This window comes from Genypterus blacodes, unplaced genomic scaffold (genome assembly GCF_046128005.1).
Source record: "Genypterus blacodes isolate CSIRO-AG114 ecotype Tasmania unplaced genomic scaffold, CSIRO-AGI_Gbla_v1 ptg000628l_1, whole genome shotgun sequence".
Lineage (NCBI taxonomy): Eukaryota > Metazoa > Chordata > Actinopteri > Ophidiiformes > Ophidiidae > Genypterus > Genypterus blacodes.
Genome location: NW_027467344.1, coordinates 167,350 through 190,161, shown reverse-complemented (window position 1 = coordinate 190,161; position 22,812 = coordinate 167,350). Strand labels below are relative to the sequence as shown.

The following is a 22,812-nucleotide window of genomic DNA, read 5'->3' as shown; positions in this document are numbered from 1 at the left end:
ACACAGGAAGTATACAAAACGTGCCCATATGGCAATATAAAATCCAAAAACTGTGTGTATTTGCTTAAATGTAAACTATGCGATGCCATGTACACGGGAGAAACGGGAAATCAACTCTCCGTTAGACTCTGGAGGCATAAGTACAATGCACAGAGTAAATTTGACACTGAGAATCCATTAATCCTTCACCTGCGCTCGCATGGTTGGAGTTCTGCTTCTGTCTCTGTCTTACAGCAAAGCCCACACTGGTCTGTACCGCAGAGAAGGAGGCAGGAGAGCATATGGATCTTCCAACTCTCCACATTATGGCCATCAGGCCTTAATGAGAGGTAGGTTCTTGCTCTGGACTTGTGCAGTATGGATGGCCAGTGCTTTGGGTGATGATGAGATGTATGTCTCATCATTGCCCCTAACCCTAACCCCCCATCCCATCAAAGAGAATAACTAACCCCCAGTATATTACCCACGCCTTGGTACCTTATCATTTCTGTTACTAATTATTATATTTTGTTATATATGTCTTTTCTTATTTTCGTATTCATTATGGTTAATTAATTATAGTTGTGTTTGTTTTTTTGTTTTTTTTTACTGGAGTTGAACCTGGGCGCTCATAAATAGGAGAATGTTTTTCTGTCTGGGTTGCTGATCTCCGTGTGCCAGCTTAAGTGCCAATGGCAACTAAAAGTACATTAATCACCCACCTAACCCTAACCCTAACCCTAACCCTAATGCCAGGTATTGATCCATTTACTATGTTTGTGTAGCATGCTTTTTTATTGATTGTTATTATAATTCAATACATTATTACTATTATCATCATTATTACTTACTGTTTTTTCTAATTTGTTATTATTATTATTATTATTATTATTTACTATTTATTCACAACTTTATTATTATTATTTTTTTATTATTTTGTAAGGGTGGTGGGGATGGTACTGGTGAAATATAGGAAGGGAGAGGCGGGGTGATAGCCTCGCAACAACTCAGGTTCAAGAATTATTTCGGTTTTCTGATCTCCATCATATTATTTATGTTTGTCTAATTATATCTGTAATGTATTCAATGTCTTTTTCTTCTTTTAATTTTCTATAATTTTTTTGTGTGTGTACATATATTATTGCATGGATTTGGCACTTATTCACAGAGTACAAACAGAGCACTTTTTTCAGCCTGGGGGAAGGAGAGGAAGTAACCCCCCATCCCATCAAAGAGAATCGCCAACCCCCAATGTGTGCTCTGTTAATTATTATATTATATATGTTTTTTTTATATATTTTCCCTTTTTTGTTGTTCATTATAGTTGATTAATTATAGTTGTATTTGTTTTTTCTTACGGGAATTGATCCTGGGCTCTCACAAGTAGGGGAATGTTTTTTTGTGTGTGTTTTTTTTCTTTCCTTCGGTCTGGGCTACTGATCTCCGTGCGCCAGTGCACCACAAGTGCTCAGGGTTAGCCCTAACCCTAACCCTAACCCTAACTCTAACCCTAAAAGCAAACTAAATATCTATCTAACCCTAACCCTCTAACATCCACCATACTTATCACACACAACCACTGGGAGTGCACAACCATGCACACCACATTCGGGGCCCTTCACACCTTTCCTTTGGGTGTTACAAGACGATCATCCCGTTTTTTCTGGATATTACCCCCTTACCTCACACTAACCCTGACAAAGTGGTGCCTTTCAAGCTATCGCCAAAGGGGGAGGACCCTGAGCCAGCGTTCTCTGATCCTCTCAAGTTTCAAGTCAAGTCAGAAAATTGACTGAATTGTTGGTGGCTTTGTGGTGCCATGGTAACAGTGGTGCAGTTTGTTGACGCAATTTCAAAATGTTTATTTGCATTTTTCTCAAAATCTTCAGTACAGTTCTGTCCTCTGACAGGAATGCATGAGAGGAGAAATGATTGGCTCAAAACATCACAACATTTTAACATCATCATGGATATCACTGTTGTTATTGAAAAACACCCCCACCCCCCCACCCACACACACACACACACTCCAGCATTGCCTCTAGTTAGAAGCCTACAGGCCCATTAGAGACGAGCTTAGAAAATGAAAAGTAATAACATCAAAATTAACTACACACTACTGACAATACCCCCTCAGCCCCCCCCATTCAAATCATGCAGCCATTCAGAAAACACATTAAAGAGAAATGGTCCAAATAAACACATATCAATTTTCCTGTTCAAAGTTCTACATTAGAGCTGAGAATCAGCAAATGGTTTGAGGATCTCAATGGTAACCAACACATGATTGGCTGAAATGTTTCTTTTAAATGAGGAAAAGATTGAAATCTGAAAATTAGATAGACTGCTTGTTTATAACCACATCCCGCTGGCCCTAGTGGTTTTAGTGGATATGAGCGCATCTCTGCGAGCAGAAATACTCTCACAGTGTGACCTTATGTATATATACACAAAGAGTCACCAGCTCTTTGTGTATATAGTGAAAAAGATGGTTTATAAATATATATATATATATATATATATAATTATAAACATATAGACACCAAAATTGTATTTCCACCAAAAATCACGAGGCAATCAGTAAGGCTGATTATCAATAAAGACTTTCCAGAGCAGTTTAAACATGTGGAGATCAGCTCTTTCATTATACTAATGAAAACAGAAAACTAATATCACTGTTACATCATTTTACAATTCATAAATTGTCTAGTTGGTGTACATTTGATTAATGCAGCCCCATACCAAAAATTCAAGCAAAATATCTTCCACTTTCAGGAATTCTGTGAACTTAAGGTTTCCATGTAAACTGACATCTTCCCAAACATGCTGTACTACTTCTCTTTTCTTTTTCTTTAAAGTGAATACTCTACAATCAAAACACTTAGAAAATCTTATTCTGTCTTGTTTCTGGATCCTGAACCTCCTTTCTAGAGAATTCATGAAAAAGGTTGTTTTTCCAACATCACTGCCCCCCTGTGGTAACCAGAATAAGAGGAATAAGCATTGGATGCATTCTATTTATGGTTAGACATGGATTCGCTGACATAGCAAACTTTGAGGGTATTTATATTTACACTTGGCTGCTTCATGCATTTTGGGCTGATGGGACAGCTATCCAAGCATTACAAGGCCAATAAATACCCTCCAAGATGAATTTCAGGCCGATTCCTATGAGATCACCAAGGCTAACCAGGAAGTTTTAGAGGCACTCCAGAAGGAACTTGGTCAAATGTATACACAACCATCTCATCAAGCCACGCACGCCATTTTTACTCCTCCAACAGTGAAATATGTCACCATGAAATTGTAACCTCTGCAGACATGTGGAAAATATATAAGATGGTAGCCTGCTGATGCAACAAGCCCTAACTCTAACCCAGCACACACAGAAGCAATAGCAATGAAGGTGGTGTGATGAAAGTGTGCAGGCAAACCTGTTGTGAACGTACAGAAACAAACCTATTTAGGGAGATATTGCACCAAAACTCTTTAAGCAATGATACACAAGAAACTGGCAACAGTGTCAATGGAGAATAAAAGAACTGGGCTCATCTACGGAAAGCCTTAACAAGTGCGGACAAGCTCGAAAACAGCGTCCGTTTTATAAAGAACATTACAAAGTACTGGGTGACAGCTTGTGTGGGAGATGTGTCAAACACTAGCGGGAGAAGAGGGAAAAGGTTTGTTGATGCCAATGGAGGTTTGTCTGGCTGCATGGCTTTATTAGTTATGAAGCTAACGCAACTACAACTAAATCATACATCCGTGTGTTGAAGAAAGAGAGGAATGGAGGGAGGAGACGGTGGCGAGTAAAGTAAGCCGTGCAGGAAGCTACACTGTTGGTCATACAGCTACCCTGCATGTCTGAGCGCAGCTGGACAGACGGAGCTCTTCTGGAGTACATCGTTATTTGCATGTCACATTGGAAAAGTAACTCAAATGTATCTCACAGAGATACATTTATGTAGCCAAGTGTAAATGGAATGTTTTTCACTATCAGACTGCCATCAGCCTAATCTGCCCCCAGCCCGACGTGAGCTCAGCTGTTGATAACAGAGCTGAGTGAAGGAACTAGTTACCATAGTAACTACAGGCCGTGGGCCCAATATGTCCTCTACATCTCCTCTTCTGTTCTCCTGCAGCTTCTCTGCTGCACAACTCCCTTTGCTCTACTTCTTTACACATGGACCCTCAGGCATCTCCACTCTTTGTCTCTCTGTCCTCTTACTCTTCTTCATCAGTACGCATGTTGTGCTGTCGCTTTACCTTTAGTACAGCTGTAATTCAATTCACAACTAAACACAACATGCTTCTGGAAACATTCGTCACACCCGACCAGGACATCAAAAAGAGAACTTGTGTCCTACGTAACCATGGACACATAATCTGTTTGGATCACAGATTTATGTGTTAGGTCTTTATCCAATGACACACAGTACAACTGAAGTGAGCGTAAAACTACTGCTATATTTGAGGGGCTGTCTTTATTTCCATTTTTAAATCGGTGCCTTGAAATCGCACAAAAGGCTCGTCATTGGTAACATGGCAAATGAGGAATATGCCAGGAATATTACAGGTCAAAGGGTCAAAAATCAGATTAAACAAGCAGAGACAGCCAATCAGCAAGCCTGTTCTGTGGGGAGGAATAGAAGCTCTGTATGCAGCATCAGTCACATTCTGATTGGATCATTTGTGTACATGGAAACACTGTGAGTCCAGATCGGAAGAGTTTGTCAACCTCTCAACCTGCTTTTACATCATCAATTCGCTCAGGATTGATTGTTGCCTCATTTGTAGAAACACAGAACCAGAGCCGTTCTACTTTATGAGCCTGATCCTGAACCATTACAAGTATTTCCACCTAAAATTTGAACGGAAAATAGTTTTGACCTGAAGTGGGCATTTTGAAGATGTCATTAGCAGATGTGGATTATTTCATCTCTACAATGGTAAGCAACAGACCTGGAAAAAGGTGGATCCATAGTCTAACCCTTGCCCAGCTGCTGTTGCCTGAGGAAGATCATCACCTTGTGTAATCAGCTCCCAAGTTGGAAACGCAGATCTGTGAGAAGAAGTGGTACCAAAACTGCATTGGTGGAAAAGAGTTACATTTCCACGCTCACCATTCCTTAAACATCTGGCTCAAGTCCAGTAAACTTTAAACCATCTTTTTTTTGCAACAAAAATTCATGTATTATTTAGGGTCAGGATAAGAGCTGAACACCATGCATTCTCTACAGTGGGCTGATAGTTAGGAATTTACAGTGTGTCATTAGGCCACTTAAATTCCTTTTGGATGATGATCAATGACACCCAAATATCATTTTTACCGTCACCATTCATCTAAATACAGTTAGAATGGAGCAGAATCTGAGACAATGAAACCAAAAATCTGTTTCAACGCATTTAAGACTTTCTAATCAGAACTTTTCACAGGTTTCACGGTTCTGTTGATTCTAAAAAGCCGCTTTTCTGTTTTGTATCGAGTTTGTTTGATAATCAAACAGCTGATCAACTGTTACTCTTTAATGTGATTATTTAAGAAAAACTCCACTAAAACCTCCCATGTGAATGCTGCCACAGGTTCAAGTCCCTGACTGACCATGCACACACATACACACATACACGCACACTACCGCCCACACGTACACACAGTCGGAGATTGACACACATTCTCTCTCTCTCTCTCTCTGTCCGTCTGTCTCGCTCTCTCTCTACGATGGTGGGGTGAAAGGCGGCAGGCCCTCGTCGCTGGGTGTCGCTGTGTCATCACTTGGGTCCAGGCTGTCCTTGAGACTCACCGTGCTGTCAGAGGGTGGTGGGGTCGACTCAGAGGGGAGGGTGATCAATTGGGGAGGGGGTGGGCTCTCTGGGGAAAATTCTTGTGTCCCATTAGCTGGTGGGAGAGAAGAAGGAGCAGGGTCTCGGGTGGTGGGGGGTGGAGTAATGAGGGAGTCCATCCTCTGAGGGATGGTGTTATGGAGGAGAGCCTCCCCCAGAGAGAGGGCAGAGTCACTGGGAACCAATGAGGGAATTTTCTCCACCAAACGCCATTGCATGATGCTGGTGTCCTTTCCTCCAGTGGAGATCAGGTGACTGTCGTTAAACAGGAAACTGACATTGGTCACATGACTGCTGTGAGCGCTGTACTTATGACTGGGAGCCTGTAGACAGACAGACAGACACACAGGCAGACAGACAGACAGACAGAGGTCCATTATTTCAGCTCTGGGCCATCACGTTATGGGCTCTATTGATCACATAAGGACCCGTCACAGGATCACCTACAGGTTAACAGTCTGGATCCTTTAAAGGAGCCATTAGTGAATCTTTTGCATATATATCTTTTTTTTATATATTAAAATATAATAATAATTATATTATTATTATAATAATATAATCTAAGATAATATGATATATATTATATTATATAATTATATATTATATTATATATAATATAACTTAATAATAATAACAATAATATATAATATATTATTATATTATATAATTATTATATAATATAATATAATATAATAATAATATAATAATATATATAATAATATAATATAATATATATTATTATATATAATATAATAATAATAATCTTTTGCATATATCTTTTTTTTTGCATATATCTTTTGCATAATCTTTTGTTTTATATGTTGTCTTCTGTTATGTTGTCTTTTTCTATATGTTACACGTTGCACCCAGAACCACAGCAAATTCCTCTTAAGTGCAAACTTAATTGGCAAATAAAGTGATTCTGATTCTGATTCTGATATATGAATCCGGATCATTATGACCCATTTCAATCTTGATGGCATTCTGGATAAGGAGGTCACATGTTAATGTCAGGTGTGAATGCTCTGTGTGTGTTATGGTCAGATGTCACAAGTATCCATGCGTCAATGCAACGTGGAGAGCAGAAATGCATTCATTCATGAAAATGTAATTCATGCTGTGTTCCCTCAGAAAGTAATTTGAGTTGTTACTTGTCAATGAGTACCGGTACAAACATAAACATTATTAGTAATTTGATAAATGGATGAAGATCTCCACAGAGCAAAGAGGAAGGTTGGGTTAGGGGTTAATGAGGAGGCATGTTGACGTGGGGAGCAAAAGAGGCCCTAGAGACCCAACCAAGGTCATCTACAAACCAAGTGTCTTTGTATGTTGTGTTACCTTGGGTGTGGAGCATGGATAAGAGAACAAGTGAACTTTGCAGAAGTCGTCAGCCAGAGCGATCACCTTCCTGTTGTGAGATCTCATCAAAGCGTTGATGTCGGTGCCATCTGAGCCCTCTGGCCACACCCCTAACACACACACACACACACACACACACACACACACACACAGGTTAGAAAGTATATTACAGCTAGACAGACTTCTATGGTCGTAAGATCATGTACATGTTACCAACTCTATCGCCCTGCTGGCTGCCTCAAAAAGAGATCAAAATGGGAAATAGTTGTTTTAAATGTAGTCTCAACTTTGGAATTTAGTCTCAACTTGGTCAACAGAGGAAGTGGAGGGAACTTGGCGTCTTTACTTTCTGAAAGTGCTTGACAAAATCAATGCGTATGCACTGAATGATTATTAATCAGAGGACACACACACACTAACACACACTAACCAAAGACGTGGTATCCTAGTACACATGTGTATGTGGCCCAGTCGATGTCTTTACACTCTGATCGATTCCTGATGAGTTTACAGCCATTTGGAACGTCCCCTGATCGGAAAAGAAGACACAAGTTTCAGAACTCTTCTTTGTATTAAAATGTTCAACATGGGGACAAACACACTACAGACACACTACAGACACACGACAGACACACTACAGACACACTACAGACCTGAAGTTCTTTTATCTGCCTATGTTGAAACGCACTTATTGGAAGTCGCTTTGGATAAAAGCGTCTGCTAAATGACCGTAATGTAATGTAATGTATTGTAATGTAAAGATGACACCTGATGACAGATACAGTATCTGATCCCACACAATAAAGTCACTCAGGGGCAAAGTTTTTGCCTGTTTGTGGCTTTTTCAGGCCAAATGACATGAATGTGATGCCAAATGGAACTTTAAACACTCAAGATGATTTCATATATTCAATTCAACTTCCTTTCTATTGCATCTAACCCATACCATGAAGTGTTCATGTCTCAGGTTGTCTTTTACTCACAGTAAAGGATCTCATAGTCTCCAGAGTTGGACATGATTAAGTTGTTGTCAGGTGACCAATCCAGATGAGTAATGTAGCTGGAATGTCCCTGAACAAATGACAGAGAAACTTCCAGAAACACTGGCACCACACACATGATTCTCTACCTCTTGCCTTTCTCATAAATAAATGACATCATTCAGGAGGATTTAGAACATTTAGGAACATCCAGGAACTCTCATTAAGATTAGTATAAAGAGCATGTGACAGAATGAATCTCATCAAATAAATGAATCAATAAATATTGATATTGATACAAGAAAATATCAGGAAGAAATTAAACATTATTTTGGAGGTGGAAGATCTAGAAATTTTAAATATGAGAGATGGAGAACTGCAAATGACTTACGGTACATTTCCCATATCTGCTGTACTTTCTTCCTTTCTCTGTGACGTTGTAGAGGTAAATAAAGTTATCATGCGATCCTACTGCCAACAGACTGCCATCTACAGGCAGAAAGGAAAAGAACATTAACATGGTGATGTTACTGTCCAATCCCTACACCGTGAGCAGGAAGTGGGCGTGGGCTCTCTCATTTCATTTATGACCATGAAGCCCCGTCCACATCACAACAACATTGTGAAAACTCTGCCATGTCTCCACCCACCTACAGAGAAGCGCATGACGGACAGCTGTTCGTTGCCATCTGTGTGAATGGCGACCAGGTCGGTGCTTTCAGCATCCAGAACGTACCACCTGGAACAGGAAGTTAGGTTACATCAAGCTTATGGCTGACAGATCCAAAAAGCAGCAAGAGAAGAAGAGTAACAAAGAATATGTACTCAAGCACTCTGTTTATTGTTTAGAGCAGGGATGGGGAACCTTTTTCCTATCACGGGGGGGAAATTCTTCAGGTTAAGAGGGATTTTCAAAGCACCAACCGGCACATTCGTTGGGCTAGGGTGATTAAAGTATCTTTAAGCTCTGCAGCTCCACCAACAGGAGGAACCAATTGCTGCTTCCAACACTAATGTAAAATAAATGAAAATAAAACATTCATCTTTACTGACTTTCCTGAGTGTGTTCCAATGGCAACCACCGATCCACTGGGATGGAAGTCTGCACAGTGTCCATGTTCCTGGAGCAGAGATCATCATCAGTGACCTGTCAATCATCCATCAATCACTCATGTTTCATCCACACTGGCCCCTTACCTCCAGCGTGCGACTCCAGGTCAGGCTGTGCTGGTTTGAGTTCCACAGGCAGACCAGGCGGTCCTGTGCGCAGGTGAGGAACATCTCTCTGAACGGGTGAGAGGCCAGACCCCAAAGTTCATCTGTGTGACCCTGAAAGACAAACCACAGGGTCACTGCCTGTTGTTTAATACAGAGAACACCGTTGAAAATGTACTTAAACGTGTGACATGTATGTACTGTAGCTGTGTGACAGCAGATACACACACACTGAACTCAACAACAATCTGCAGGGAATCAAAGTCATAGATAGACGGACTCATGTCATGATCGAGCTGTGATCTTTGACAGGTGATTGATTAAAGGTTGTGTGCATGAGTTAACTGCTGTGGTGAACTAACAAAAGTTCACACAGCAATTATCATCATTATCCAACTCTTCTGTGGTGTTCTGGAGGAGTTGTGTGAGTTGTGTACATTCCTGCACTGTGTAATATTGCTAAGTGCATAAATAACATTGTCATGACTTTTTTTGTAAATGTTGGACAGAGGACAGTGTGTCCCAATGTCTCATTATGTCTTCATATGGAACACAGTGTCATGAAGAGTTCAAATGGAGGCTCTGGATCATCAAACTCCTCATAATGTGGAGGGTCAGGTTAGGGATGGACTGGCCTGGACAGAATGCAGAGTTTGGAGGGATCTTGTTGACCAATTCCCATCCAGCATCTCAGTGAAATCAGTTCATCTGGATCACATGGTTCCATTTGGTTTAGGGTCAGGGTTCTAGAAGGGTTCATGACTTGTGCTCTTACCTGCACCTCCACCAAGAAGCCATCATTGAAGGTTCCTCTAAGAATGAAGTTTCGGGATGTTCCAACCAGGAACTCTCCCCCCTTCCCTTCAGACACGGCCCTGATGATTCCATACTGCTCTGGGACCTACAGAGACACACAGGATGTCTCAGTACAGCTCTAAACAGCTGAAGCACATAGGATGAAGGCAGAAAACATATCAGAAAGAGAGAGAATGTGTGTATGTGTGTCACCTCAATGTCGCGGTCAGGTCGAAGGTCATGATCCCACAGGATGACCTTCCTGTCTTTCCCTCCTCCAGTCAGCAGCGTTCCACTCCTCATCTCACACATACACAACACACTGCCTTCATGCCCTTTGACCTGACGACTGATCTGGAAGGCTATCACACACACACACACACACACACACACACACACACACACACACACAGTCAAACATCAAACTTTATAAACTTATAAACTAAGAACTTATAAGCCACAGTACCAAAATTAAACTAAAGGAGAGGAGATAAGGAGAGGAGGAAAGGAGATGAGGAGAGGAAGAGAGGACAGGAGGGGAGGAGAAGAGATGTGGAAAGGAGAGGAGAGGAGAGGAGAGGAGAGGAGAGGAGGAGCTTCAGACAGACTGGGCCTATTCACTGGTAGACATGTCTCTGATTGGTTGATCTCATCCTGGTTCACTCTGACCATGCAGGTACCTTTGGGTGCCTTTCCAGTGGGGGTCTCTGCTGTGCTCCTGGTCCACACCAGCAAGATTCCTCCAGAGTCTCCAGACAGGATGTCCCCTGTGCTGAGGAAGGCGAGGCACTGCACGAATTTTGGCTTCTCGTATTTCTGAAGCACACACGGAAGAATTTACTGGTGTTAAGTGTCAGTAATAGTTTCTGTTCTAGTTTGGTCTTGAGTCAGTTAAGTCACCGTTTGTGGCCTAAAATGTGATTCCAAAAAACACATTTTCATTTGACCTGTTCATAAATTAGGATGTTTTCTATCAAGTGTAACGTGAAGAAGCCACACAGAAGCAACACAGCGACCATTAAATTTCCTCACCCCAAAGATGCCCTGTTTGCGGGCCAGTGAGGTGCCAGTCCAGGTCCAGAAGAAGATGTGGGACTTCCCGCAGGTCACGATGGTGTTTGGGTCAATAGGATGGAACTCCACAGACAGGACCACCTCATTGGTGGTCTATCAAACACCAGAGCTCAGTTAAAACTTTACTCAGCTTTACTTTCAACATTATTATTTCTTGCCTTCCTCTTATGAATTTAATGTTGATGATGAACTCACTTTGATCTCTGCAATCTTTGACTTCCTCTGCCAATCCCAAACAGTCAACATGTGGTCGTTACAGTCATCCACCACACTGAGGTGCTGTCCAGAGTCCTGGGAGACAGAGAGACACGGGGGCAGAGAAAGAGAGACGCAGAGAGACAGAGACAGAGGATGAAGACGTTTCTGATGTTCAGCAAATTTAACAACATCAACTATAACACATCTCAAATAATTACAAAAAAGTGAATATTTTGCAGGTTATATATTGTGTCATAACAGAAATTCCAATTAGTTTTTCTCGTAACTAAGAATTGCAAAGTAAGACGAGGCTCCTCCAGGATTCACAGCTGATTTCAGGGTTCCATGTTTGTGTGAAGAGACATTTTGTTAATTGGCCTTTGGAAAACACTTGAAGCGTACATCAATGCCTGCTGAGGGTTTTTTAAAGTGCAGGGCTCCTCCAACCTGAATCTGATGGGTTGGACTAATGGTTAATACAGACATCCTAACAGTACTTGCAGTATTTAGTGTTTTTTACACACTAAAAACAAAGCACAGAAAAACTACAGTGTTGTTGTGTGTTGGGAGGCACTTTAAACAAAAAAAGAAAATATTTTATAACAGCCAAAACTGCAAAAAGCCACTATCCAGCAGGCATTCTGTCCTGGTATCCCAGGGTCCTGAGAACAACCCGGAACTCAGGTGGGAGCTATTATATACTACCTATAATGCATAATTACAGAACTCACAGCTTTGGAGAAAGCCAGAGAGCCAACGCCCCGTTCAAAGGTTCCCAAACCAATGACCTGCAGGGTGGAAATAGTGACACTGTCCCAGATACGAACATGAGGTTGTAGAGCCTGAAGGAGGACAGACAGGTTATTAGACAGACATGCAGCCGTATTTCAAACACCCTCAATTATTCTGGAATGGGAATTCTAATGGAAAAAGCTTCTCACCCGACCATCTTTGTCCACTCCTGCAGTTTGGCCGGTAGCAATACGGATCATATCAGGATGGATAGCAAGACTGATCGAGAAAGAGAGAGAGAGAGAGAGAGAGAGAGAGAGAGAGAGAGAGAGAGAGAGAGAGAGAGAGAGAGAGACAGAGAGAGAGAGAGAGAGAAACTAAACTCTGAAACACATGTATGTATATGTGTTTTGACTGCTACTACTAAAACAAAGTTAGAGTTGTGTTCATGCACATCACCGCATATTTTAATCACAGCCCAGCATGTGGATCATCCAATAGGAGAGATATTTCAGCATGTTGGTCACTGTTGGTGACATTGATAATATCTCTTCCCTTGACTCTGTCATGTCAACCACAACAGGACTTTTCATTCTTTTACTACAAACCCCAACTCCATATAGTTGAGACAGTGTTTAAAATGCATTAAAAAAAAACAGGAGCAGTGATTTGAAAATTCATTGAAAATAGTGCAAATACAAGATAAATCAGATCAATTGATTAAACTGATTAACACATTTTTGTAAATATAGATTCTACTGTTGATGCCTGCAAAATTGGGTTTACCAATTAAAACAGTTTAAGAGCAGAGTTTCTCACCATTTGACACAGTCAGTATGTCCGAGGTAATGGCGCTGGGTTTGTTCCTCGTAATTAAACAGGACAACGACAGAGGCGACGAAGTAAACAATTTCTCCGGTGGGAAGGAGGTAGATGTTGGCACGGCAGTCTCTGCCCCGATAACCGTAGCTAGTGGTTGTCAAGGAATGACCTGTTGATCAACTGGAGATTTACTGAGACGATGACTTATCTACATAGGATCATGACATGAACCTATTAAAGATCAACAAAGGACCTACTTGAAAATGCACAGTACATATAGATGATCTACTCAGAATCAAATGACCCTAGACAAAATAAAAACATACACAGGATGTACTTAAGATCTCCAGGATCCCAGGCAATCCTGGTTCAAAGGGTAGAGTGAAAATGTATAAACAAGAACCTTTGAAATAAATCTTATCACAGAACCCTGAGTGAAGGAAGGATACACCCACTCCAGCTTGAGTCTCTCTGGAGGAAGTTCTGTCCGGACCTCCTCATAGTTCTCCACATCTGAAGGGATGAACATGGTGATTGGTCTACCGCGCATGAACATCTTGATGTGATTTCCCTCTGAAAGAAAACAAAGGCTGTTCAAGTAACAAAACACCTCAATAATCTTTGACATAGATATCTGACTTCAAGGCTGTAAGGATGCACAAATGTATGGGGGTAAGGTTGTAAGACTGAAAAGCTTTAACTTTGTGGGTGTGGAAAGCCTGCAAGTTTGTAAGGCTGAAAGATTTTGAAAAAGAATTTGAAATGCTGTGAAACTTTGTAAGGCTGTGAAGATATAAGGTCTTGAAGTCTGTGAGGCTGTAGGGCTTTATGGCTTTAAGGTTGAAAGGCTGCAAGGCTTTTAGGGTACAAGTCTGTAAGGGTTTATGTCTGTTTGGCTGTTAAAATGTACGGCTGTAATTCTGGTGATCTGTAAGGCTTTAACTTTATATCAGTTAGTCTGTTAGTCTAACTCTGTAAGGCTGTTGGCCTGTAAGGTTGTAAGTCTTACTGTTAGTCTGTAAATCTGAAGGATTTAGGCTGTAAGGGTTAGGGTTTAAGTCTGTAATGCTTGAAGGCTTTCAGGCTGTAAAGACAACAAAACAGGTCAGTTGTTGCTGTGGTATGTAACTACGGCGACCCGAGCTAATCAGAATTAAGACTAAATATATGTCAATATCTTCTGTCCGATTTCTGATCATAATGTTAAACTTTTAGTTACTCAGGGCCAAAAAATCATGCCAGCTAAGTGATGACAGGTGAGACAGGAGGGGAGTCAGACAGGAGACAAAAGGTGAAGACGGAGCTGACGCGGGGACGAAGGATGTTGGTCATTATTTCACATTTGGCTTGGCTAAATTTTTCCGATTTCTGATTTATAAAATGTTTGGTGAATAGGAGGAGCTACAGGCTGGGACATCACCTGAAAGATATGCAAGGAAAAGAGAGGAAGACCTGATGTAAAGCAGAGTGAAGAGAGATTATAGAAGCAGGAACAAAAAGCCCTCGTTCAGTTGCCGTTAGCCTGTTAGCTTGTCAGCATGTTAACGTTAGCCAGCTTACTTACCAGCTTGGCTGTTTTTCTCTCGGGTGGAAATTTTGGCTGGTTTGAGACAAAGACAAGATATACTGAGATACCAACACAGAAAAGAGTAAATGAACGAACAGAACCAAAACATCACCGCCTACGAGATCAGCAACAAGAACCAGAACAACAACTCCAAATACACAAGTACAGGATGGACCGCAGTCACAAAGATAGTAGTCCAGATAGTACAAATTAATACTGCAAAATCACTTTGAAATTTTCTCCAAAATGTTTTTTGATCTTCATCAGACACACAATAACAAACACACCTCACACAATCAGTTCTATGCTCAATGCCTTTTGTTGATGATTAGGGAGGCAGTAGCTCAAAGGGTAGAGCTTCCGCTTGGGAAGCGGAGGGCCGCCGGTTCGAGTCCCTGCCGAGGTGCCCCTGAGCAAGGCACCAAACCCTGAATTGCTCCCCCCTCTGCGAAGGGTGGTAATGTAAGTCGCTTTGGATAAAAGCATCTGCCAAATGATCGTAATGTAATGTAATTGAACATTGTTTAAAAATTGGATGTCCAACCTGGAAAAATGTGGATTCAGTCTGAACCTTCCAGAACACAAATCCTGCCATCTTGCTGATTTATCGATGTTTGTGTTTGTAATGATCATCATCTGTCCCTGAGGTAGCAAAGCGGCTCCTCAATGTTCCCAGCTTCACAGCTGCTGTGCAGAAACTTATGACAGCATTATGGCTAAAAGTTCAAAGGTTATCTGAAACCTGTGGATTGTCCAGATGATCTCATTTCAGAGTTGAATTTCCTTTGTTTGTTGTTGAGCTTCTAGATGTTTCTTATTTCATTGCACACCAGGTGAAATAACTTCCAGGTAATGCAGTTTAAACACATTTTAAAAATAAAAGAGGAGATTTAGGAGAAGGAGTAGGAAATATGGTGACACATGAGCTGAGAGGGAATCTTCACCTTAAAGATACGACACACTGCTGTGTTCTACGTTGGGAAACGTGATTGTACAACGACTCTCACTCTCGTAAGTCATTCTCCTCCACTGTTTTCTCTCACCGTTTCTTTTTTTTTGGTACAATGACTGAAGTATCTTCATTTTCCAATGATTCAACAATTGTATAATTATTGCATAATTATTGATTATCATTAGGTTTGACTCACACTACCATTCAGGAGAATGAGTTTGCATTTGATATATGTGGAAATAGCAATCTGTAAAATGTTCTTATAAAAGATTCTATATATCTATTATTAACATTTTTGAAAAGCATCAAGTTTCATCAATGTGTTATTGAAAACATGGCTACTGAAAACATTTGCAATGGCAGAATGCTATTGTGAGATGAGATGAAGATCAGACAAAGACCAGATGAAGACCGCATGAAATGATCAGAAGATCAGCTGGCCTTTGATGAGGAGGATTCACAAAGTGAATGTGACGTGTGGTTAAGCATGTTGTGAGGTTGAAGGTGGTGATGTTTGTGGCTCAGATGTTCCTACACACATGTAAGAGTGACGATGGTACATTAATGATGAAGATGTCACATTTACCTTGACTGACCACCACGTCTTTGTGCCTGCCAAAAACAACAACAAAACAATCAGCTTTATTTGGTTGAAGTGTGTGTTGATCTTTGAGTGTGTGTTGATCTTTGAGTGTGTGTCTCCACGTGCATACTTTTCAGCATTCTTCACCACCTTGGCCAACAGTTTGGAGGTGGAAGCAGCTTTCACCAGTTTGTTCCTGTTTTCCTCCGAGTTCTCCCACGTGCTGCTCTGGGAACGTTCCATAGCTGATCCTCGCTTCACACTGTGACCTCTGACACACACACACACACACAGTATAAGACTATTGCAGAAGTAACAGGAAAAGAAGCAGGAGGACAAGACACTGAGTCATCAATCTACATTACAGTTTAGGATTCACTTTCCGATTTTGACATTTTGTAGATTCACAGAAAAATCTCAATGTCTTTATGCAGTTCAGAATTTCCTGATGGTGACGACCATCTTGAAGCTGCTTTGTGTTTGGTAATGATAATAAAGAATCTTTAAATGACTCAGTGTGACTTCCTGCAAGCAATCAATGAAACTCAGCAGAAGGAATCCCAAGCAGAGGGTTATTGAGCTGGATCAGTGGAGGAACTCCAGGTCCAGGCGGCAGGAGGCCTGCTGGAGGAAGAAGAGTTGGTACAGAGGAAGTTGGACAGGAAGTTGTTAGTAGTTTAGTCTGCTTTCTACCAGCACAGGACAGGGATAAGCCAGAGAGAACAAGGCATGAAAAGCTCCAAGGGTTCTGGGGCTTCCAGGAGAGACTATAGTTCTCGAGGATCAGGAAAGAAGCTTTAGGGAGCTCAAGGAGACTCTAGTACCCCCAAAGACCGAAGGAAGCAACATGCAACTCAAAAGACTTCCAAGGGATCAAAAAGGCTTGAGAGTCAGTAAGACACCACATGAAACCTCAAGATGCCGAAGTGTTTCCAGGAAACTTTTGGAGTCTCCATAACCTCGGGAGACTGAATGATACACTACAGGAGTCTCCAGAAGGCTTCACCGTGATCCAGATTCTCTGGGATGCACCACGAAACCTAGGAGGCTCCAGGTTGTAGAAAATATTCTTTACGGCATTCTTAGGAGGAGTAGTCTCCAGTATCTCTAGAAGAAACCAGGATCCCCTAAGTAAGGGTCTCCAGGAGGCTTCAGGACATTCAAGGAGGCTCTGTGAGCTCTGTAAGGTTTTAGGGTCTGCAGAAGGGGTTCAAATGGTTTGGTGTGATGTCAGAGCAGTACCAGCAGGAAGTAAATTAGGATGCAGCAGGGGAAGGGTTCGTAGGGCAACCTTTTAGGTGGGATTTGGCCTTTGCTGTTGTCAATGGACTGGACCACTCTCTGAGACTGGGGGGTCTGGGAAGGATTGGCAGGGTGGGGAAAGGAGGAAGACGGGGAAGGATTCTTTGGGTTGGGGGGTTCCTCACGCTCCTGGATCTCCTCCATCTGAGACCACTGGTTGCTGGTCTCCTTTTTTCGATCTCCTCCACTGTGGGACAAAACAATGACCATGAGAAACTGAGAGACGCCAACACAAGAAACAAATGAGAGGAGCTAGGAGACAATGTGCAACACCAGGAGAAAACATGGACATGGGAGCAGACAAAGACCAGGTGAACCAGGAAAACATGTGGAAGACACTACAGACAGATGGGGACGACCAGGTGATACAACAGGAAACCAGGAAAACATGGGAACACGATCCTAGAAATACCAGGGGAACCAAAAGATGAACAAGTGTGGATGAATCAACTGATGTAAGTGATAATGCTCAGCTTTTGATATGTTTGTGAGGTTTTACAAATCAAAGAGGAAGGATTTCTGTGAGGACCTCTTGGGTGTGAGAGGGCATCTGGAGGGATAGTGGTCTGTCAGACACGTGTGGTCTCCATCACCACATACAGGAACACAGACCTCCATGGTAGGAAGGGAAAACGGAGCAGTGAGTCGGATGAAAGAGGATGACATTCCTCCATTTTGTCTACCGGTCTGTCCTGTGCTCCAATCTGCCAGAGGAGGATGCTGAAATTCTGAATACAGTGATGGAACTGGTCAACTCTCTCAGGCATCCTCATACTATCAATATCGTCGCAAACAACTTTCGGCTGCACTGTAGTGAGAGTCGGGCGTTGGAGCACTTTTGGGGCATTAAAAATCAAATAGCAAACCAGTTGAACAACGGGGCGGGAAACCCACAGTTCCCTCTGTTTTTGCGAGATGAGGGAAAAATGGGTGCAATGTAATCCAATAATAAACTGTTTAGGATGACATCAAACCTCAACTTAATGCATGCGGGGAAGGAACAACTCAGTGTGTGATTCCAGCAGACCTATATGTGTATGTGAAAGCACCACACCAATACGTGTGTGTGCGCGCACGCGTGCGTGCGTGTGTGCGTGAGATCGACAGACTCAAGTGTGTGTACGCGAGGGATCCATACATGCTGTTATTGAGTAACCTGATCCCCAAGGCACAAGGCACATGGCAGATGATGTGCGAGTGGGGGGGGGGGGGGGGGGGGGGGGGGGGACTGCTGACCACAATGGAGGATATCTTCTGAGCGGTGGAAGGAACACTGAGGAGTTCCTAAACCTGACCCATATGTCCACTGGGGAAACACTTGCCCGTCTCTCTGAGGTCACTGACATAGTTGTTAGTGTGGAAAAGATTCATTCTGAGATGCTGAAGGCTGTGGATGTTGTTAGGGGGTCTTGGCTGAAGTCTTTTTCCTGTCTTGATGGCGGTGGGAGACAGTGCTGAGACTGGGGTGGTGGTTCCGATTCTTAAGACTTTGTCTTACAAAGTCTGTTCCGGTTGCAGAGGCTCCGGCCAACTGTGGAGCCTCAGATTCAGGAGGAGTGATGCACATTATGTCCTGGTGGTAAACAGTACATTGGGGGTGGGGGTGGGGGGGGGGCAGTAAAAACCTATATAGATATACAGCTGAAGAGGTTTTAATACATTTCCAACATGTTGGAAAAAAATGATCCTAAAGTAGAGCTGATAAGTGACTGAAGCTTAACTGAATTCTCAGGTTTAATAATGAAACCCTATAAAATGGGAGAATTATGTTGAGTGGTGTATTTATTAACATCAGATCTAAGGTTTACGTTCGTTCCCACCTGAGGCAAAGGTCGATTCAGGTCAGGTCCCAGCAGAGCTAAAAAGCATCGAACAGGACCGAGGGACTCATATTGTGGACTTGTGCTCGTGTTTGAGTTTGTACCTCTTGGCAGCTGAGGAAACCGTCTCCTTTCTGGTGACTGAGGTGGAGTCTCTCTTTCGTGCTGACGAGCCACCGTTGGTGATGCATGACATCGAGTAGGCTTCACGTAGCGCAGTGCCACCTGCACGGGAGAATCAGGTGCGTTCAGTTTTATGATCACAGGTGTATTCAGCCTTACAATGAGTTATTCGTCCTATTTACATGGAGAAAATGTCTCCTTGTGCTCTTTGCTGTAATTCTGAGCACAACACTGAACATGGACAAGACGAAGAGAGCTGTCTGGGAAGACAATAAGGAAAATAATGACCCAAGCATGGCGAAGGTGAAGGCTACAGAGCATCTCCATGTTCCTTCCTTTCCTATTATCAGGAAGTTAAAGGTCCACAGGGTCGTGCGTGCACACGATCCGTCCGTGCGTGCACAGGATCCGTGCGTGCGTGCGTGCGTGCGTGCGTGCGTGCGTGCGTGCGTGCCAGGACCTACAGTTACCTTTTCCTCCATGCTGTTTCCTGGTGGCGGCAGAGGAAGCAGAGTCCTCAGTGGCAGCGAGGCGGCGGAGGACATCCGCTAACGCCGCCTTCATAACCGTTAACTCGTCTTCCTGTTGCTGAACACGAAGCTCGAGTGCAGACAGACGATCGTTCACATCTGAGACACTGGCTCCAGACATACTGTCGTCTGGAGACAGACACAGACACAGAAACGGACAGAAGCACAGACAGGAAGACAGAAACGGGAGACAAAGGGAGACAGATGAAGTAACATGACTAAATAGCGAATATCAAAGCAGTTCATACATAAGTACAATGTAAATAAATAAGAGACCACACCGTAACATTAGTAACATAATTATCAGTAAGACCTTTGAGTCGATACGTCTGTTACATAGGGGTCAGGGTTCATATGGTCTTTATTACATTATCATAATAGTATAACGATGGATGAGGTCGCCACAAAAACAAACCTGACTAGGAACAAAGGGCAGAAAAGGTCATTAAAGGTCAGATTACGGCGGTCGGTTTTGTCGTCGTTGTCGTTACTGTCTCGGCTTGTTGGACACTGAATACATTTTGTTTAATTTAGTGGCTGCATGCAGTGTTTGTTTTTACTGTGGTTACAAAAATGCCGAAGTTTATAATTGGACAGAATCTCCGGCACCTGTGATCTGAGTATGCATGACTCACACTGAGGAAATGCATTTGGAGCACAACTCGGCGTTCACACTCAGTTTGCTCACTGCTGTGCTGCTCTGCACTCACTTCATCAGCGCTCTGGTGATGCTCACTGCCGTATGTTTGCAGATTCCACGTGTGATTTTGAGAGCACGGTCAATCGTGTCTGTGGCCACCGTGTGAAAATGCTAAAACAATGACACCAACTTAATCCTCCTACACTGCACCTTGTGTCAGCACAAACAAAACTAAAACACTACCATTTAGTGATTTCATCGCACACTCTGACTATTACAAACGTAATCTATCAAATCTATGGAAACAATTTGAATTATCACCCTGCTCGAAAATGGAGGCGTTTTAACCCCATCATCATAACTTTCTGACTGCATCACATGAACATGCATGTAAACTAATTAAATACTGAGTGAGGTCGTCACCGATCTGCGTAGATTTGTTATTTCTGAGGCCAGACGTCCATCATCAGCTGAGGAGGAGCAGATGTTAAGAACATGTGGCTGCTGCTGTCTCTTTAAATGCTCTGGTTGTTAGGAGCCGCTATAGAAATGAAGTTGGAATTCAATTATTGTCTCTTTTTGTTTTTACGACAATTTAATTCAGCTTTTCTTCATAATAAGATAAATAATGTAACATGTTATCTGTGAACCAATCAATGATTAGATTCTGGATTCTGATTGGATGAGGGTCAGGGTTAGATCAGGCAACCAGAATAATGTTTTTTTCTTTAGGTTATCAAAATGACTGATTCTATTGATAATTGGTCAGAAACTACTGGACGCTATTGCACGATATTGACAGATTTTAGTAGTTAGAATTAGGGTTGGGGTGAATGAAATAGTTTGGTTATCGATTAATGTTTGCGTTCATGTGATGCATCGGTATAACTGTTGTGTTAAGTGCGACGAAGTGTTTTACGACCCATAACTCATAATCGATCTTTAGTTGGGGAATGAAGTGGGGCGGTGTAGAAAAGGTGCGGAGTTTTGTCTCGCAGCTTCCGCCGGTGTGAAGCGGAGGGGCGGTGCATTCTTTGATCATTTTCACAAATACAGCAGTGACACGTGGAATCTCCGCGCGCGCCTACTGTCGCTGCTTCCGGTCCCTAAGCAATGAGGCGTTTATGTTGCGGGTTTGTGTTGCGGGTTTGTGAGCGTGACTCACCCAAACTGCCGGTGAATGCGTCCATTTTGTGGAGAAAAGGCGCCGCTGGAGCCGCTGGTCCGGGCCGGAGGCCTCCAGGAGGGTCGAGCAGACACTGTAGGTCCTCTCTCAGCCTCGTCCGGGAGAAGGAGCTCTGTGTCGGGCTGCAGGAAGCCGCGGGCTCCGTGCGTGGTCAGGCTGAAGATCCGCAGCTTTCCTGCGGGTCGAGACAAAGCAGCGTCCCGGAGGATCCGCACACAAACAGGCAGACGGGACCAGAGGTTGCTACCGCGTTTCCGACTCCGCCTGTTCTGGATCACATCGCTTCCTACTCGCTACCCAGCGTGACAGCGCCCCCCAGCGAGCACACACCGCCGGCACAGCAAACGGTTCAGGTTCTGGATCCTCCACGGTCCAAGCGAAGTCCTCAAGCAGGCTCCAAGTCCAGAGTCTGAACCCAAAGGACAACAGTTGGTCTCGTATATTAGGAGGCCTCGCATACCAAAGACTTCATATAATTACACTTAAATATAAAGACACACATCGATGTGTTTAAGTTGTATAACAACAATTCTGCAGTGATCTTCAAAAAGATTTTCAAGACCCGCTGGAGAAAAAACCTGTCCACACTCACTTTCAAGTCCACACGTCCCCTAGTTGCATCATAAGATGGGACAAATGAAACTTTACTTATCATATGCAGACAAACATGTCTTAACTTGGTGCATGGAGGTGAAGACGAAGAAGAACATCCCTTTATTGATCTCCCGAATGAGAAATTCCAATTTCAGACCCACGCATTTATTACATTATATGCATACACACATCTGAAATTGCGCGATTACACACACATCCACCAGAGGGGGCACCGCAGCCAGCCGGCGCCCGTGGAGCAGGTTGGGGTTTGGTTCCTTGCTCAAGGGCACCTCCGCAGTGTCTCCTTGACAACTCTTTTGGCTGCAAGTCCCCAGGGGGGACTCGACTCGGCTACCCTCCGGTTCCCAAGCCAAGTCCCTATGAGCCACTTCCCCAAGATGAGTTGCTTCTTCCACACTGGCTTCTCGTGTGTGTGTGTGTGTGTGTGTTCTTATCAGATTACAGAGGAAATTAACACACAAGGGTCCAGCATGCACATGGACCCATGTCCCACCTC

General features: G+C 42.9%; 1 protein-coding gene across 1 annotated transcript; it reads right to left on the bottom strand.

The window, feature by feature from the left end:
* Positions 1–1,816: 1,816 nt before the first annotated feature.
* On the bottom strand, positions 1,817–21,992 carry eml4 (EMAP like 4). Its single transcript, XM_076140470.1, has 24 exons — positions 21,681–21,992; positions 19,816–20,004; positions 19,327–19,447; positions 17,392–17,589; positions 16,231–16,371; positions 16,104–16,129; positions 14,563–14,598; positions 13,448–13,571; positions 12,996–13,145; positions 12,386–12,455; positions 12,176–12,286; positions 11,442–11,537; positions 11,205–11,339; positions 10,853–10,988; positions 10,386–10,534; positions 10,153–10,278; positions 9,360–9,491; positions 9,216–9,283; positions 8,813–8,901; positions 8,554–8,651; positions 8,166–8,253; positions 7,613–7,711; positions 7,162–7,292; positions 1,817–6,143 (listed from the first exon to the last, which is right to left on the bottom strand). Exons 1-24 carry the CDS (start codon positions 21,703–21,705, stop codon positions 5,694–5,696), a joined length of 2,988 nt encoding a protein of 995 aa, XP_075996585.1. The 5' UTR covers positions 21,706–21,992; the 3' UTR covers positions 1,817–5,693.
* Between the last annotated feature and the right edge of the window lie 820 nt (positions 21,993–22,812).

Bases quoted from the DNA above. Each gene is read 5' to 3' on its own strand.
- eml4 (XM_076140470.1), bottom strand. From the start codon at position 21,705: ATGGACGCATTCACCGGCAGTTTGG. The intron at 12,456-12,995 runs GTGAGAAACTCT...TTTCTCGATCAG, and splicing joins CATACTGACTGTGTCAAATG to TCTTGCTATCCATCCTGATA. The intron at 10,989-11,204 runs GTGAGGAAATTT...TGTGTGCTTCAG, and splicing joins GCAAACAGGGCATCTTTGGG to AAATACGAGAAGCCAAAATT.